The sequence below is a fragment of the Stenella coeruleoalba genome (genome assembly GCF_951394435.1).
Source record: "Stenella coeruleoalba genome assembly, chromosome: 3".
In the NCBI taxonomy this organism is placed as follows: Eukaryota; Metazoa; Chordata; class Mammalia; order Artiodactyla; family Delphinidae; genus Stenella; species Stenella coeruleoalba.
This window is the reverse complement of record NC_137148.1, coordinates 91258981-91278412: the sequence shown is the minus strand read 5'-3', so window position 1 is coordinate 91278412 and position 19432 is coordinate 91258981. Positions and strand designations below refer to the sequence as shown.

At 41.2% G+C, this 19432-nt stretch overlaps 2 protein-coding genes across 8 annotated transcripts in view; one reads left to right on the top strand and one right to left on the bottom strand.

Annotated features, from left to right (window-relative positions):
- The window catches only part of DCP2 (decapping mRNA 2), a 50567-nt gene extending 42517 nt beyond the window's left edge, over positions 1 to 8050 (top strand). For 2 of the 3 annotated variants that reach the window (XM_079916638.1, XM_079916636.1), the window contains one exon: positions 174 to 4702. In XM_079916638.1, the coding sequence (XP_079772764.1) occupies positions 174 to 337 (164 nt within the window). In that variant the 3' untranslated portion in view covers positions 338 to 4702. Of the gene's footprint in view, positions 1 to 173; positions 4703 to 7155 lie in introns of those variants that run through there. The other variant, XM_079916637.1, reaches the window with a different exon arrangement.
- A 179-nt stretch (positions 8051 to 8229) lies between these two features.
- MCC (MCC regulator of WNT signaling pathway) overlaps positions 8230 to 19432 on the bottom strand; it is a gene marked incomplete at its 5' end in the record, with an annotated part of 462921 nt that continues 451718 nt past the window's right edge. For 4 of the 5 annotated variants that reach the window (XM_079916632.1, XM_079916633.1, XM_079916631.1 and 1 more), the window contains 2 exons: positions 12466 to 14118; positions 15596 to 15718. In XM_079916632.1, coding sequence (XP_079772758.1) covers positions 13938 to 14118; positions 15596 to 15718 — 304 coding nt within the window. In that variant the 3' untranslated portion in view covers positions 12466 to 13937. Of the gene's footprint in view, positions 14119 to 15595; positions 15719 to 19432 lie in introns of all 5 variants that reach the window. The other variant, XM_079916635.1, reaches the window with a different exon arrangement.

Below are 19432 nucleotides of genomic sequence, written 5' to 3'. Positions count from 1 at the left end.
CACTTGAGTACCAGTTTAGGGAAAGGAAGATATCTTGGTGGTTCTACTTAGGTTAGATTTAGAGTGTGGGGAGATGAATATATACTGCACATGGATTCCTTTATAACAAAAGGTGAAGGGCAAGATTTGATTTCTTACTGTTACTGAGCTTATTTATTTTGTTTTTTAAGCAGATGCTGTATATGACTTACCTTGCTCCGGTGAAGACCAGTTGCTAGAACATGCCGAGGGCCAGTCTGTGGCATGTAATGGACGTTGCAAGTTCCCCTTTTCATCCAGAGCCTTTTTGAGTTTCAAGTTTGACCATAATGCTATAATGAAAATCTTGGACCTTTGATAGCAACAAATGTGTTGTGGAAGTTCCAAGATCAGAGACTTGTTGCATTTGAGTGGGTGTCTCTTTGAGCCTTACCTTTCTCAGGTGTTTTAAAGAAATGCAGGGAGGCAATGATGTTTCTGAAGAGATGTTCTATGTGCAGAAGAGAGAGTAGAAAGAAACATGAGTTTGCACTGTAAATGCAGTTATAACTTTTTATACATACGTACCTTTTCAGTGTTTGGCTAATGAATTTAAGTTGCTTTTTATGAGGGCATTTTTTTCTGTGTGATTATGGTTTTTATTTTGTATTCTGGTCAAGAAAATAGTGTTTGAGTCATCACTAACAGCTAAGTTAATGGGAATGCTCCATCAACCCATTACAGTGATTGTATTGATAACTACTAGTTTCCTTATATTGAAAATTTTAAAAGAAACTTAAAATACACAATTATTAAATGAATACAAGAGCTGAAATGTCACAGAAGTCAAGATTGCAGGTCATCTGCTTTGGTGGCATTTTGTGCCTATCTCTGCTTCTAACCACTTAGGTTTTCTAATCCTCCTCTGCTAGGAGTTTTGTTAAGGTTTTATTTAGAGTCAGCATCTGCTATACAATGTTCATGTTCAAAATGAACTCTCAGCACTTCATTAAAGGACAAAGTCCTCAGCCTGGAGAGGGACTGAGTTGGTTGGGCAGGGAGTTGATGCTCTAATTTTGAATTGTGCTGTGTGCAGTCAGTGAACCTGGGAGACCGCGGAGAGAGGGTAGTGGGGAGAGAGCACGGGGGCTGGGACCCCGAAACTGCTTTGGTCACATCTGCACCATCCTGCTGCCAGCCCCTTAGTATCATATGATGATTTTGTTCTTGTGAAACTTTATTCTGTATTAAGTTGTGTAAATATGTATGGAATACTGACATTATTAGGTTTTACATTGCATCTCAGTGTTGATCTCTGGAAACTGATGTTATATTAGGTTCCAATTTGCAGTAGTAGCAGAGACTGACACAATTTTATTAGCATGAAGCCCCTAGATGATGGAGCCAAAGGGAAGGGTATGCAGTGTACCCAAGTACAGATAAAGCATTTCACTAGGGGAGGATCAGAACACGGAAGTAACGTGTATAATTCACTCCTAGGAATGTATTTTGCTCCTTTAGGATTCTTAAATCCAAATAAGGATGGCAGTGCCCATTTAAAGAAGGATTTTAGCTATATAATTGAGGACAATCACCAGGGCTTTAAGGGGCTTTAGTGTTTGGGCTGCTTCTAACCTCATTGAAGGTGTTTCTTTGGGGGTTGCGGGGAGAGTGTGAGCATATGCGTGCGTGTGCTTCTGTCATGTGGGTTTTAAAAATCTTTTTTACATGTGGTATCCACAAAATATATCTCTGCTTGTAAATTTTATTGTAGAAATCTTTATTCTGTATAGATAGCCTATTTAATAGGGGTTTTATTTAACCCGGTGGGACTTTCAAAAGAAGTGCTATTGTAAGGAGTTCACTTGGTATTAATTTGCTTTAGCTTTTCAATGGCTTGATTTTAAAGGAGAAATTCTATTTATTAATACAAGTGTCACCCTCCTGGTGCTAAGCAGGATAATTCAATTATAGCAGTGTGTTTAGAATTAGGTTACTCACAATCCTGCGTCTTTTAATGTGACAAATTTGTGAATCCTTCTGTGACCTTTTAAAAATGCATTATATGATTGCATTAGGAAGCTCTTAACTGTTCTTTCCAAAAATACAGCTGCTTTGCTTGGGTCTCCTTGAGCCATATTTTTAGTTGGTTCCAGCATTCCAGATTTCTGTTAAATTATGAACAGAAACAGTGAAAACTGTTTGCCTGGCAGGTAAATCATTTTCACTCATTTACTGCCATCTGGAAACTTTAATTTTTAGTGATTTTTGTAGGGGTTTTCCCTTTTTAAGTGAGTGCTTTGGTCAGTCTTTCTGGTGCCTCAAGTTGGAACTTGCAGCTCTCGATACTAAAGCAGAAGAGATTAGTTACCAGAAGTATGGCCTCCAATGGTGTTGAGCCTTTTCAGGAACCAACAGATGATCTCTTTTCGATAATGGTAGTTTAACTATGGTTAAATATTATTGCTGTTGTGCTGCTTCATTTAATGCACTGTGGGTGGAACAAAATAAGGGTCTTGTTGGAATGGAACTTTGGTAACTTGAGGCTTTTAGCTCTCTTGACAGTTTGAGATTTAAAAAAATGTTAAAAGATGCGATTTAAAGTTTATGTGTGTGATGTGACTTAACTATGCAGAAAATGTATAAGTTGGATGTACATGTTTTATGTACTTCTGCTATACTTATTCCCTCAAACCTGTGTATTAAGTTTCTCAGTGTTCAGGTTACCTTGAGAAAGGCCATGCTTAGCATAGAACTAGCTTTCTCGATTGAGAAATTTTAGCACGGTTTGAAGAAATCAAGTGATAAAGGAGAGTGCTGAATATGCAGTACTTGACTTCTGTGTGCTGCGTTTTAAGAAGCTAGATGAGAAAAGTGTTGGGTTGGCTTCATTATGTTTTATGTCTTTGAGAGAACAGGTCTTTCGAATCCACTTTTTCAGTGTTCTTATGTTCCAGCCTTATATGTTCCAAGGTTCAGTGCACTGTGAATCTTTTATTTTTTAAAATTTCTTAGGTGCTTTTATGTGTAACTGTAGTGATTTGTAAGATGTTCAATGAATTGTTTTTGTACTTAACCATTGTAATCCAGAAGATAGGGGTATGGTTTACATGCTTTCAAAATTTTTGTTCAGAAATAGCAAATGAATGGTTTTAGGATTACAAACCGTGATGCTCTCCTGAGACATGAGCATTTGGGGAAGCGTGAGAACCTAATAGAGCTCTTTAGCATGGGTGAAATTTGAATGAAGATGTTTGAAAATTAAGTTGCTTTTTCATGGTTATATATAAAGGTGAGTTTCCTGTGCTGTAAAGGAATGGTGGTCACTGCTTGCTGCTTTGAACATGGATATCCTTATTTTTCTATTACATATCAATTAGTAAGTACAGATGATGAAGATGTATAACAAAATTTTATGCTATGAGATTGGGTTGGTATTTTGTCTTTTAAGTCTTTAGTAATTTGTATGTTAATATCAAAAAACTCCTCAAATCTAAGTGAATAGCATCCTTCCACAGGATTAAATTTTTCTATAAAACTTAATACATTGTGGTAGTCTTTAGAAAAGTTCAGGTCTGACTGCATATGTACATTAAAAAAATTAAAAACATTTCATTACGTATTCCCTCACCTTTTTTTTTGTTTGCTTCCAACAGTTAACTTGAACAGTAAGGAGCAAAGTTAGTTAAAAAATTAGACTTTTTGCCGAGTTATTTTTCTTACTCTGATGACATCTCTTGGCTTTTTATCTTTATTTTTGTACCAGTGGACCTCCCTCTGCCCACTCAGAGATTTTGTTTTGATTGACATCTATTGTCTTTGTATTCCCTGAGGCAGTGTTTTCTTCACATGTTAATCATAGTTAAAAGGTCAGATTTGTTAACATTTTTCTGATTGAAGAAAAATAAGTGTTACGTAGCAATTCTGACTTGGATATTTTCTAGCCTGGGGAAGGGGGCTCACGTGTCACTGTAACTTTAGATTAATGGTGAGCAGGACAAAGTCTTGTTCCCTCTGAAGGTATCAATACCCTGTAAGTACCTGTCTCTAGGTAAACGGGTGTTAGTAAGTAACAGTTTTGTTAAACTTTATTCCTGATCATTTGGTAAAGCCTAGAGTTCCTTACTTTGTATTCTGTCCGTAGACTTTAAGATTATATTTGTATAGTTGCCAAGAATTCTAAAAATGAGATTATGATGGGCTTTCTCAGCATCTTTTTCTTCTTAGAATTGAGTTGCTCTTGAAGTTTGTACTCCTCTGTCATAAAGATGGCAGATTGCAGACAGACAGTGTAGGTTCTGTCTAATGCTTTCAAAGTAGAGTTCTGGATTGCAGTTTCAAAAAATATGATAGGTTTATTATTATAGAATAAAAGTGCCCTGAAGGAAGAAGATAGCTATAGTTGCTGGGCAAAGAAAGCATGAAGAAGAAATTTTAGAAGATAAAATCAATTATTGAGTGCTGTATGATGCACGAGGCTAGAAATGTGATCATTGCCTAGCCCAAGCAGAGTCTAACATATGTGGCCATTACCAAGCGTTTTCTGGCTCTGGGTATAATTTTTTCTAAGTATGGTTGCCAAGCAATCCAGTAAATCTAATGTAATTTTTCTCACTTTAATGATCAGTGTTTGGGAGTCTGGTCCTTCCTATGCTGATCAGAAGTACACGGCTTTCTTACAGGAACGCAACCCAGAGTATACACAGCCGTAATCAGCTGTGTGTCATAGTCATTTCACATGGTAGCCATATATTTGTCCTGAATAGTGATGCTTTCCGTCTAGTTTCCTGTTGCAGACAGTATTTATTACTGAATTGGTGGTCTGTAGCTAGGGAACAGAGTAAAGCTACCTCCCCTGCCTGGGAGTGGACTTGAAGTGTTGGCTTCCACCAGCTTTGTTGCTCAGACTTTAACATAAGGTACAGAGAAGTGTAAACAAAAAACTACGATAAATTATGAAAGTTTTATCTTGAGAAAACGTTCATAATTGACTCTTTAATCTGGGTTCCTTATGAAATCACCAGTAAAGAGATTTCATTTGTCTTGGGTCTTCTGTTGTTAGCAGAGGGCATGGTCTAGCTATGGTAGCTTGAAAGCACAATCTAAGAGGAATTAACCTTAACAAGGTTGCATTAGCTGTGTAGTGCTGGTCAAGTGTGCTCTGGGAAAGGGACTGAATGCCGAAGTCAACTGCCTATGTTTGTAACTTTGTTTTGCGTGGACCCTCCTGTTAGTAGCCTTTAATCCTTCAGTCCAGTGGAAGAATAAGGCCCTGAACATATACTTGATGCTTTTTTGGTGTTTGGGTGTTCTTTTGGTTATTGGCCTCTGTCCGGTGAGTGCTGTTTGAAGACCTATTGTTTCTTAATCCCTTTTCTGGGGTGACTGATCAGGAAGCGGCCATTGAGTCTGTCCCATGCCACCTATACCCTGTCCCTACTCCCCCCTGTCCCCTCAGTGCCCACCCCGTGTCGGTTTTTCTCTTTCGGTAAAAGAATCTTTTTCTTTTCCTTGTGATGCATCCCTATGGTGTATCTGCCCCTGTGGGAATTTACAAGCAGTGATTGCATCTTAACTTTGACCGTTGGGCCATGAGCAGTTAGGAGGGCTGTGGATGCCTGTGCTATTTTATTTTAGTCTCTCATGCAGGTAGCTGTCACATTGGTTTGGGAACAAAGGAAACTTCTCTGTAGTTCTAGGGCAAAATGGGCAGTATTCTGCTGGTCTTTGAGAGGTCTCAGTTAACATTCTTCGGCTGTGGACTTTTTGACAGGATGTAACATTTTAGTGTACTTACAATGAATTGAATCTGAGTTTCTAAAACAATCTATAGCTGCAAACGATGGTGTGAGACATTTTTGGCACAAATCTTCATTGTTAGTCATTTCTTAAGCTTTAAGATATTAGCTAGATCTTTGTAAAATGATATCTTCGCTTACTATGCTTTTGTGATATTTAGGAATAGATTGTGGATGGCAGGAAATGGAAGCAAAGGTTCTCAATTGTGAATGAAATTGAGAAAGGTAGTAACTATTCCTCAGCAGTTTGGTTAGTTAGATGTGTTAATATTGAATACTTTTGGAACAAATGAATAGCCGTACTCTTCATGTCTTAACACATATGATATGCACTGATAGAAAAGCACAAAAGACCTATCTGCAGAGTTTCTTTGTGCATTTCACTACTGTCCTAGGGCACTGCTGTCTCTGGTGGTCATTTTAGGTTTGTGTTTGGATCTTGCACAAGTACCTTTTAATTTCAAATGCGAGAGCCCAAAGAACTGATTCTTTAATTTTACTTTTTTGCTAATTTCATTTCAAAGTTAGGACAGGAGACAGGTAACCTGACTTCCATTTTATAAATATTATAAACTGTTTTTCTTCAGTAATAAATAGGGAAGGAAAATAAAACCATGAACTATTTTGCATATACATATATTTGTGTATATATATATGCACAATATACATATTTTTTCTAATTGTTTTTGAAGTTTGCTCATTAGCTTAATACTTTATAAAAAATTCATCTTTGCTAAATATTGATTCATACAACTCAGATTTTTAATTTTACCTGTTTAATGAAAATTTAGAAGTCTTATTTCAGAATAAAATGATTAATCAAATGGAATTATGGTTCATGTGTTAACTAAAGTGACCATCCAGTTTAGTTTGGATGGGAAAGGGAATAAGAATTGATTTCTTTATATTTCCTGCCTATTTCCAAAACAAGATTTGAAGTGTCTTTGATGCTGTGGAGACTAGGTAATGTTCATGGAACATACGTAGTCTTAAAACAGTTTTCTTGGGGGTAGGTTTTAGTCTGAAAAAGGTGAAGATATTTATGCTGAGTCATGGACTGACAAAATCTGGTAGAAAAAAATTGATGAAATGGTTTTGCTAAACATGATATTCCACTTGAGAAAACTGAACTTTAGAGTCAATGTGATAACTAAATAGGTCTGTAAACTTTATTCAGCAATAATTTTTGTCTCATGTAAAATGATTTAACATTTAATTTTTACCTTAATTATAGCAGCATTTTATTACTTTACCTTCTAGGGCATTTTAATGTTTCGAGAAAGACTGTGTAAGTAAACCATTGGCGTGATTCTGTCCATGGTAGTAATGAAGTTTTTTTTTTTTTTTTTTTTTTTTTTTTTTTGCGGGCCTCTCACTGTTGTGGCCTCTCCCGTTGCAGAGCGCAGGCTCAGTGGCCATGGCTTACGGGCCCAGCTACTCCACGGCATGTGGGATCTTCCCGGACCGGGGCACGAACCCGTGTCCCCTGCATCGGCAGACGGACTCTCAACCACTGCGCCACCAGGGAAGCCCAGTAATGAAGTTTTTGGTGCTTGTTTTGATTGTGAAACATTTAGGAAAAGCAGAAAAGGAACCCCCAAATCAGCCTTGTTGGTGCACCTTATAGTTCAATGAATTGATAACCTTTAGAGTGGTATTACTTATTGTGTTTTCAGGGCTTATTACATTCTGACTGAATAGTTTTCTCTTTTCCCCTCAGTGTTAATGAAAGGATAAGGATTTTACTTCTATTGATTTTTCACTTATATTGAGTGTGTCTATCATAAGTAAAGGATTTCCAGTGACTCATGTTTATGAATCAGGAGTTTAAATGTTTGCAGGATTACTGCACTTCCAAAGTTGACTAGAAATGCCAGCTGTATTCTCCACTGAGAAAATGAACAAAGTCCTGTGTCTTAACAGTTATGCTCTTTTTGAAAGCTTTTGATGTAAATAACACCATTTGAGAAATGAGAAACCTTCTATCTTAAATACAGTTTGAATGATGGAAGGTTTCCTTTGTATTTTAAAACATTTTTACAGTTGATTGATCAAATATTGGCTTTCTGTAAAAACATTATCATGTTAAATTTACTCTTTGTAGTGCAATATCAATAAATTTTGCTGCTTGGGCAGTTTTAATTACTACCTTAACCTGGCTTCTGCTACTGATACTTGTTGTAGGTTGCAAGTTGCTCATATTTTGGCTGCATCTCTCTGGACCAGTAAAAAAATGACAAGTATGAGATAAAGGTATGTTTATGTGATTGATAGGAGGAAATATTAAGGGTAGAGTGTCGTCTCTGCAAAAATGAAAACTGGTATGTATTCTCCATCTCAGTTTATGGTTTGGTTGTTGATTTTTAAAGCAAGGTTATATTGTGAGTTAATTAGATACATAAAATCCAACAATTCTTCAATTTGTATTAGAGCCTGGTTTTCTAAATAGAATGCTTGCCAGTCCTTGGATCTCAGGGGTCAGAGAAATACATTCTTCCCTACTAGAGACCGCAGCTGTATGATAGAAATTTTTATTTAAGATTTTAAGAAAGGAGAGTAACCAAGGTGTTATGCTCTTACTGTCAAAGGTACTTTGCTTTGATAATGAGAACTGACAACACTGTAGTAATATTCTAACATCAGACACCTTGCAGAGCTGCTCACCATCCTTCTTTAGAGGCATGGGTGACTTTCCAGCTCATTGTTATATTCCCTCTTTCAGTAACTTTTTGTTATATTCCCTCTTTCAGTAACTTTTAAAGAGGAAAAAAGATGCAGATCCTTCAATAGATAACTAACTCTGCGTTCATACCAAATCTGAAAAGGCAGCCCAGTAGACATTGGCAATAAATGAGGTTTCTTTTGGCTGTTTGTTGGCCGTTTTGACCTAATACAGTCTGTCTGGTAGTTTCCCGCTTTGATGAGGGCTCGTGATGTAACTATGAAACCTGCGATGTTTGACATTAAATGTTAGACACACAGTGTTACAGGACAGCCGTATCCTTCAGTGAATACAGTTAAAGCACATTATCGAATTAGAAATATTTATTCAGAATATAAGATTGTTTGTAAAATATTATAAATGTCTCTGTATAAATAAATGGAGTTTTTTTTTAAACAATTCTATATCAAATAACACAAAGCTATTTTACAGCAGCTAAAACTAAAGGCATCTGGAAACATTTAAAGCATACAAGTGAAGAAAAAATTACAAGGTATAGTACAGTGTTAAAGGGCAACCTTAAAATGAGACTTTAATACAGTAGAACAATACTGACAAATGCAAACTTAGTCACATGTGCTTTAATAACTGACAGTACATTCAAGCAGCTTAAAAGTAGCACATTTTCAAATAATAGGAAACTAAAATCTCATGCAAAGTAAGTCTTGACAATGTCTAAAAACTGATTAGACATAGAAAAGTGAACATGTTTCATCATCTTTGCATTGGGTTCAAAGAGAAGCAGATTATTAGGGGCTCCCGAATGGCTGTCCTGACATGAGCACTATAAGTGAATACTATGAGTTCTACAAACAGAACATTTTCCACGTGGATCTGATTTGCAAAAAAGTGCAAAAGTGAACAGTAGAGCTGGGATAACTAAGCAGGTCATCAGTATGAGGGAATTTTGTCTCTAGCTTGCTTTGTACTGCTGAGCTGGTATTTCAGATGATTAGTGGATAAATGATTTTGTAGCAACCTTGACGATCCAGTAGCAGTTGCTATTACTGGCCAGAAGGATTTCTTGTCTTGGTCCTATGCAAAATCTCACTCAGATGCAATGTGACAACTTATCCAATGTAACCCGTCACCGAAAATAGTTGTCGGTATGCGAAACTAATTCTACACAAGAATTAGCAAAAAATGAGAATACGTGAACAGCTGCTATTCAACTTGTATTCTTTTCCACTTCCTTAATGTTTTAACAGCCACTGAGTGCTCAGTGATGCTGTGGTGGCTACAGCCAGCATTATATTAATTGATAATTCTGGCGCCAATTCTGAAAAATTAGTGTTTGGCAGCCTAAGGCATCCCCATTCATCTCCTAGTGAGTAAGTATAGTTAGTTAGAAAGTTAACTTCAAGTGTGTGAAATAGGAACTTCAGAAGGTGACAGGTTCAGCCCGGCCTATGTGAACACAGGATTTCAGTTAACTATTATAGGATTTTGATAGACTTCAATAAGAATTGTGTGCAGCAAAGGCATAATTTGTGTTTTGTAACAAGTGATGCCTCTGCAAAGTAGTGCCCAGCAAGCCTCCGTGAAAGGTGGTAACAGTATCATTTCCTGTCAACCAGGCCATTCCATTGGAGAAATAAAAAAATGATTTTTTACATGATTTTTTCAGAATTTTTTACAGTGTTGTTTTACCAAGCTGTCACGTGGTGCAGAAAAACAAAAATGTTACTTATAAATCCTTGGCAACCCTATAGGATGCACCCTAATTAAAATTCAATTCAGAAATTTCAATCATCATAATTTTCTCCCCCTTTGGGCTCTAAAAACTGTCTAATTAAAAGCTGTTTGCTGCATCTACAAATAGGTGCAGCTGTAAACTTAGGAAACATGACCTTTTTTCACTTTATAGAGAGTTTAGTTTCATGGATGAGCCATAATCCCAGCTATGCATTTGCAAATAGTTTATGGAAAAAGCTTAGGGCTTTCAGAAGTCATTAATAATAAAAGTTTGGGTGCCTTCTGTAGTCTTTCTCATTACTTCACTTAAAACACAAGCATGATACCCCCAAACTCTTGAGAGCTTTAAGATATTTGATAGAATTAAAAAATAATTGCAGGATAATTTCTGTGGGCCATAGGAGACAATTCATGCCATCTACATAGGCAATCCAGCCCAGATCGGGTAATTATGAGGCATTTTTTTCACTTGAAATAATGTAATCTATATGCAGCTGGGAACTAGGAGACTTTCCTGTGATTTCAGGTTTTCCTTAGAATAGTAAAATCTTTACTATCCTCATCCTAAAAAGAAAGCCTCATCAGCTCTAACTTGGACTGCCTCCCTGGAGAAGGGGAACGTCCCTGTAAAGTCTTGCTGTAGGCTCAGAGGAAGACTTAGTAAGGTATGCATTATCTCACAGGAGGATTAAGCAATTATGTTTAACTGCCACTTAATTTTTTATTATTCTACCATTCCAGTTTCAGGCAGCATGGATATTAACTTCAGAAACCTGACATGCTAGCAGATGAGAGTGAATATGCAACAGTTAATTATCTGCATTGGCAATGATAAAACATCTAGTGTACCTCTGAGGTAGGGAGGACATGATAAATCCCAACTGTCTGATCACATAAGATACATAAGCATCAGTAGCTTTTGGTGTAAATCTCAAAAGGGAATCTTACCGCCTACAATTCCATGGCAGTTTTGGTAGCTGGTGCACATGGGGTTCGGCAGAACATCAGATCCGGTTGGTAGGTGCACGTGTTGATGGCACTCCAGCAACAGACAGAAGTCTCTTTTACTTGAGATTTTTGCCTCAGTGTAGTAGTGGGAAATTATACTCCAAGGGAACTTTCAAATGGGTCCTTTCTTCTCATGCCTATTTCTCTAAGAGCCAGAGACAACTCTGAACAGCGAAGGTGACTGCCTAAAAGGGTTAACCACTGAGGATTAAAACAAACATATGAAAGTCGGAACATTTTTAACCTTGTACAAGTTATAATTAGGATCACTGTTTACCTCTGATGGAGATGTTAATGTAAACCAGCTCCTATTTAGAAAGAAAAATTCAGGTTATAAAAAAAGAAAATGATCCAGGCACCTGTAATCATTTATTTAATCAATGCGGTTTTAGTAAGCCCTGCAATTAACATAATAACCAAGTGCCCGTAGGTTCACCTTCAACAAGGACTGTGTCTTAGGGGAGTATGTGAAAAATATAAGGAAAGGCAATCAACTATTTAATAGCTTTTATTCTACACATTTATAAAAGTAACAGTTTTGCCAGGGAAATAGTTTTCACCCAACCACCATATATCTGAAAGTATTACGCTGAAGTATAAACTCAAAATGAGGCCAAGTAGGCTCAGTAATACTGGGGCTCATAATGTAGGAGCTGAGACTTCCCAGGTCTGGAGGAGTTCCATGACCCTAGAAGAGCAGGTTGTGTTTTCACTTGGAGCAACAAGAATGGTAGACAGAGGTCCTGCATCAGCTACACTTTTTAGTGTTTGTGAAAATGAAGACCATCCCTCTGTTTTGATACCTGTTCAGTCACACAGGAGAAAGCCATGAATGGTTCGCCGCTTTGCACAGTCCGGTTTGCTTAGGGAGGACGTTTTCCCTGGGCATGTTGGAAAAACGGGGAAAACCACGATTTCATCTGTTACACCTTTTTTTGCACACACTTTTCAGCCAAATCGTTTTCCTTGTAACAAAATGAAACTATCCGAAGAGTAAAAATTGACTTAATGTCACAAGAACCAAGTTTACCTGATTCTACAGAAACAAATTTACCTGAATTTTATAGAAACACAAGCCAGTGGGTACTTCACAGCATCCAAAAGCTGGGTCTTTCACACTGGTACCAGTTGATTTTTTTTTTTTTTTTTTTTTTTTTTGAATATGGGGCAGCCTCACTGCTGGCCTGAGAAAGAAGGGTAGTTGCTTTGGGATAGAACTGCTCTGCCTTCCAAGATGGTGGCTAGAGTGTCCTGCCCCATTGTGCAGAAGGCTGAGGAACTTGTGTCATGCCCTCTGAAAGCAGCTCATGGACACGGGGAAGTGAATGCAGTGACCTGGTCATAAGCAAAACATAGTGAACTGTGGCATTGGGCATATTTCTCACAGGTGACTTCAGGTGGGTCTTCAGGTGCTACAGAATAAATGGCAAGTGGTCCTTTAAGATGTATCAGGCAGCATACGGCAGCGACAGAAGAACTGAAAAAAGTGAAAGGTGCAACAGGGAAGGTTATAGTAGAAAAGGGATGAAGAATTGATTTTAAAATGGAAGCCCTTCCTGAAAGAATTCAGGTACTTTGTTCCTGCCCAGTCCTGTCAGCATTTTGCTTGAAATTTCCCGTTGAAACACCATATGCTACCCATCACCGTGTCTCTGGGGGATAAAAAGAGGCCTCAACAGCCCTTCCCTCACCCCCTGCCCTTTGTAAGAGGAGTGTAGCCTGCAAAACATTATCTACTCAGCATCCTGCCTCTTGCCCTTAGAGCAATAGAGGCAGGTCCAGACCTAACTACATGTTCATGTGGATGAGCTTCGATTCGTGTAGAACAGCAATTATGTAGTGCCCTGGGGTGGTGGAAAGTACTAATGCGTCTCTGCTCCTGACAAAAGTTTAGTTCCCTTACTCGTATCAGCGGGATTTCTCTCAGCTCCAAGCCTTGGCTGTTAATAAGGCTCCACCAGGACGGGAAAACCTCAGTCTAAAGAGAGCTGCCTGCCCAGGCCTGCTTTCACAGTGAGAGGTGAAGGAAGTTCTCATTCTCCCACACAGAGTTGTTCAGACCCAACTGCTCTACCTGTAGCTTCAACATATCTGGGACTGTAAGGAACACCTGTGTGCCATTCGCCTGTACTTGACATCCCAGAACACCTCTGAGTGACAGCCTGTGTCTTAAATGTTGATACCTGGGACTTGAAAACCAAAGCCTGGTTGCAATAAACAAAGCAGCAGTTCTTCTAGATGCTGAGCACGGTCTCCGCACCACCCCCCTGCCCCCCCTCCCCCCGGGGCAGTTTTCCCCTGAAGGAGAAGGAAAGAGGAGAAATTAGGGATGTCAGAGATAAGGCTGCTGTCTACCAAAAAGAGAAAAAAAGAATGGAAAATCTTGAAGAGGTGATGCCTGGATTATACCACCAATGCACAAGTTCCAGAACAGAAAGGTGGGAGAGTGATAGAGCCAGTGCTGAAAGCAGAAGCAAGACCTGCGGAGCCGGCACACACACGGCAGGGGTTCCCACGCCGTCCACAGCCCAGGAGGGGAGGGGCAGGATCCTCTGGATACAGTCTACACCACGTCCCAGGGCCACTCGCCCCAGGGCTGAGTCCAGGGCACTCCATTGTCCAAGTGCTGACCTACCTGCCAACCTTCCCTTTTCTCCTTCTCCCAACAGGTTACTCTGTCCTCTGGGGCCCCTCTCTCCTCAGCGACCTGCTAGACTTTAGCCTCCACGGACAGAACCGTGGAGCCTGAGTGCCGATTAAAGCGAAGTTTCATTGGTGTGAGGCCTTGAGTTCTCCTCCTCCAGCAGAGCTATTCTTTGCTTTAGCATCCTCACTTGGGTCTCATGTCTCTCCACCATGGCCATCATCTGAGACTCCAGCTTCTTCAGTTTGTTTTGATGCTTCTTCTTTGCTTTCTCATAGGCAGCCACCAGGTTGCTATGTGGGAACAGAAGGAAATGAGAATGAAGATTTATCCTAAGTAGCACTGAGATGCACACTGTCCTGCCCACTGGGTAACCTGGTCCAGTAAGTACCACTCCAGACAGAGGACACTCAGCCTCTTCAGTAAGAATTTGAAATCAAGTGGTATTTCAACGCTCACGGCCACTCGTGTATTGACTTAACCATGATTCATTCAGCCTGACTGCTAGAGGCTTGTCACTAACGTATCGGGAGGGATTTAAACCAACAATCCAAACTGGCCACATCCAAAACAGATAAGCAGAAAAGGTAGCTGAATTCCAGAAATCTGTCATGGAAATACCAATAGTGGATCTACTTGCTGTTCCATGGCTGCTTGCAGCATGGTCAAGTGGCAGTTGCAGGAGGGAGTTCCTCACACACTGCAGTCTAAGTCACCTCACCTAGGATGAGGACAGAGAGGCACCAGCCGTTTCCCTTTATGCTTTGGGCTGACGGGATTCAGAGCACACAGGCCATAAGCTACTAATGCTGCCAGCCAAACACAGGCCTCTGGGGGAAGAGGGCAGGGGCTGAGCCCAGAGCTAGGTAAGTCCCCATACTCTCTCTGGTCCAAAACAGCACCCCAGATCCCTTCCATATACTGTTAGGTTCTCAAAGTGTAGTCTGAGAACCGACCCCCAGTATTCCCAAAGCCCTCTCGAGGGAAATCTGTGAGGTCCTTTATTTTCTAACTACAGATGTACACGAAGCTGGGTTTCCTCAGTATGTTTCAAAACCACATATTGCCTGGAGAAGCGGATGTGAGAATCTAGCTCTCCTGAATTAAACCAAATATTAAAGATATTTGTAAAATTGTAGAAGCAGTGCCACTCTTTTAATTATTTTTTGGAAAATAGTAATTTTTTAAATAAATGCCATTTGTATTCTATGTAGTGAGTTGTGGGGTTTTTTGTACATGAATAAAAACTTAAAATTTGTTTTAGTTTCTCAAATGAAATTTATCAAGACAGGTAATTTTTAAGAACAAAACTCTTTGAGGTCCTTACTTTTTTACAGGGGTCACGAGCCCACAACGTTTGCGGCTGCTGTCTTAGAGCAATGCTCCCTAAAGTGTTACACCCGATTTTTGAATGCTGCTCAAAAAAAAAGTTGTGTAGCCAGTTTTGCTTTGAAAACATTGGCTTAAACATAGGCTGATTTTTTTTTTTTTAAACTGAATGACTTCTCAGAACCTTTCCTATATGAAGTGTTAGGAAGGGACCACAGTCTGCTGCATCTCCCAGACACATCTGACCCAAGGACTTGTCCTTACGGAGCGTTTCTTAGGTTTCTGTGGAACACTGGGAAGTCATACCCTAGGGAAGGTCAGGCTCTAAGGGAGACAGCTGAGGATTCACTGTTCTCTACAGCTGATTTCCAGCAGTTATGGAAACGTTCTCCCTGGTGTATGAGTCCAAGCACTGCTGTGGATTACAAACGGAGACTTTACCTGTTGGCTCGCTTCAGGTCATTAACGAACTCCGCCGATTGCTGGTGTCGGATTTCGCTGCTCTTGGTGAGTCTTTCCAAGGCACTCACCAGCTCCTGAACTCTGGCCTTTAACTTCTTTTCTCTGTATCAAGGAGAGATGCAGCATGTTGTGAGTAACGTGAGAGAACGGAGATGGCTGCTGCCCTGGCAGAGAGGAGGAAGGCTTAGCCTGCCAAGTCCAAAGGCAGTAGTACAGACCAAAGGGGAGACACCAGAGAGCACAAGAGCGCCCCTCTGCAGAACCCGAACACCTCACCACCGCAGTCTCGAAGGCCCGCTGGAGTCTGCTTTTAATGATAAGGGCCCTTTAGAGATCTAAGTGCGTGTTGCAAAGGAATAGGACAGGAAGTTGTTTCTCGTCTTCCAGACGGAGAAGTTCCTTCCTGCTGTGGGCAGACCAGATACTCAGCAAGCAGAGTGCAGTCTGACCACAAACCCCTGTCCTGGTCTCTGTGCTCTTTTCCAAGTGTGCTAAGCATCTCCTGAACCATGCGGGGATTCAAGAGTATAAACCTGGCCTGGGTGCCTACCTGGGATGAGTCCCTTCTCAATGAAATCAACACAGTCCTACCGGGCAAAATAAAAAAAGGTGTGGTCGTGGTAGAGGGAGAATTGGTATTCTCATTTTGAAAGTCCTTGATCACATTTCAAGTACGGAAGTTATATTCGCGCTCATTCGACTCCCCCAGTCCCTGGCTTCAAGTTCCATTGGGTCTTTACTACTGCAGAGACCCAAGACAAGTGACTTAGGAGGTTTTTGGTGTCCAAGTCAGCTTACTGCCTCCCTCTAATTCCCCTGAGAGCACAGACCTGGGCAGGGAGGCGTTACCGACCGCCCTCCTCCCTCCTGAGGTCCCCATCACAGGCACGGTGCCACTCTGTTCTGTCACACGTGGCACGCTCGGCACAGTCGGTCGTAATCTGCTCAGCAGACGCCCCCACCGGCATGCAGGCTCTAGGGCGGCAAGGACCTTATTTGGTTTCTTCCCTGATGTATCCTCAGTACCGAGCGCTGTGCAAGGGGATAGTTTCACAGTGACAACAGTTGTTAAAACAGGTCACTGAAGGTATGGGATACCTTGGAGCGTACCGAGTAACCAGGATTTATGGAAGAAACTCCTCTAAAAACAACTCATGAGTGTATGAGGAATGTAAATTAGCATGATGGTTCTGGAAGGCATTTGCCAGCATCTAGCAAAATACAAAATGAACCCATCCCTTGACTAAGAAACTTTATAGGAATTTTCCTTACAGAAACAGTATGAGTGTAGGTTCCTATACATGAGATGACAGTTGGATTCACTTCAGCTCTGGTTATAAGCTTAAGAATGGGAAACAACCAGGGGGCTGGTTAAGTCACTCAGGGTCTCCTAGTGGTTCTCTTGAAATGCTCTTCCCTGTTAATAAAGCATGCAGACTGACGTGCACTGGCACGGAAGAGCAGCTGATAACACTGTCAAGCGTAAAGGGTGAGTTCCATTGGATGTCATGTTTGCAGAAACAACCAAAAATGTGTGAATAGCTGATATACTGTAGTGACTGACTAGAAGGCTAAACACTCAACAGTGCTGAACTCCAGGAAGGGGGATGACGGATGCTTTCACTTCCTACCTGAGTCATTTCGAGTTGCTTTAAGTGTTTATAATTTTGGATGCTTTTGTAAAGTGTGTGCGGAGTCTCAGTTGTGCTTCCTGTAGGATGGGCCTGGGGGGTGACCTTGAAGGGGAGGACTCACAGGTGCTCAGTGGTTCAGCCCTGGTTCTCCCCTCCTGGCTTTTCAAGTATCTAATCTTTAACATTTCTGCCTCCAGCTACTGTAAGTGCAGTTCCAGCTTCCCAAATTCATTAATGAAGAAAGGAATTGCAACACAAAACTCCAGGCCTGCTTCTGTGAGTGAGGATAAGTGTGCGCAGCGCCCAGTGACTTCGTCCCACCAGCCCTAAGGGAGCTGGAGGCCCCCCCCTCCCCCGCAGAGCCTTCCGGCTAGTGCCTCCTGGTTGCTGCGGTTTCTCCTGGGCCCTAGTGGCCACCAGGAAATCTCAGATCTGGCTGCATTTCCCACTGGAATCCCAGAGTGGCACCATTTCCCACCGTAAGTGAGAATGGGTCTCAGAGGGCGGTTCCTCCCTCCTTCCCCAGCCCATCCCCTCGGCCTTGCAGGCAGCCCTCCGTCAGCTGAGGAAAAGTTAGGAGAGCATGAAAGATTTCTCCCCTCTTCCCTCTGGCTACAAAGAATAGGGAAGGGTTATTTGTTTTACGTTTTGTTACTGTTTCAAATTCTTTTATCTTTATTCTGAAGTCGATTAATAGTGCAAAAGGAAAGAAGAAAATTACGAAGAGAATTTAAAATCTAACCATGAATTCAAATTCACAACATAAAACTGCCTGGAGTGATACGGCTTCTTCCCCACCCCCTAATTACATCCGCATCCCTGCCCCAACCCCAAAGGGCGAGTGTGGAAATCCCAGCTCCCGCAAAACGAAGGGCCCAGGCCCCTGGGGACTGGAGGGAACCTTCCAGAACTGGCAGGCTCCAATGGAGGATGGAACCCAGGAAGGCAAGAGAGGCCCTCAGAGACCCTGCCCAACCCTGGCTGGGGGTGAAGGGAGATGGGGACAGGGCTGGGAGTGGGGAGCCATCTCTGGGAGCTGAGAACTGTCCCCAGAACCCCTTAGGCCTCCGGAAGGGAGGGAGATGGGAGTGAACTGCTGTCCAAACACCAGGGTAGAAAACCATGATGCTGATTTATTTAAAGCTATAAAGACAGGCTAAACCTCAAACTTAAACCTAAAACGTGAGTTACTTTATACCTGTTTTTGTTTGAGCCAGGCAGACGCCTGCAGTACGAGTCATGCCTCTGGCGTCGCTTGTCTGGACAAACGCTAAACCCCTGTGCGGTAGCAACTCTAGGGCCGCTTCCCACACGCAGCCTAGAGGCGTCAGGAGGCCATTTGGGCACTTGAAACTCAGCCAGTCTGATCTGAGATGTGCTGTAAGTGTACAATACACACTGGAATTTGAAGACTTAATATGAAAAAAAGAAGGTAAAATAACTGAAAAAACATTGATTATATGTTGAAATGATAATATTTTAGATACACTGGGCTAAATATGTTAACTTCCCTGTTCGTTACAGTTTTTAAGGTAGCTACTAGAAAATGTAGTTACACACATCATGGCTTGCCTTTGTGGCTCATGTGATGTTACTCGCGGACAGTGCTGCTCTAGAGCATGTGTTTATAGTAACAGTACCAGGGGTATCCCTGGATTCTGATTCAGTAGGTTTGGGTTGAGACCCAGGAAGTGCAGTTTCAAGAAGTGCTCCAGGGCTTCCCTGGTGGTGCAGTGGTTAAGAATCTGCCTGCTAATTCAGGGGACACGGGTTCGAGCCCTGGTCCGGGAAGATCCCACATGCCGCAGAGCAACTAAGCCCGTGAGACACAACTACTGAGCCCGCGTGCTGCAACTACTGAAGCCCATGTGCCTAGAGCCCATGCTATGCAACAAGAGAAGCCACCGCAATGAGAAGCCCGCACACCGCAACAAAGACCCAACACAGCCATAAATAAATAAATTTAAAAAGAAGTGCTCCAGGTGACCAAAACAGCACGGTATTGGCATAAAAAGAGACACATGATCAATACAACAGAATAGGGAGCCCAATTAAATTTATGATAAAGGAGCCAAGTGTGTGTGTGTATGTGTGTATAATGGGGAAAGAACAGTCTCTTCAATATATGGTCTCGGGAGAACTGGACAGCTACGTGCAAGGGAATGAAACCGGATCACTGTCT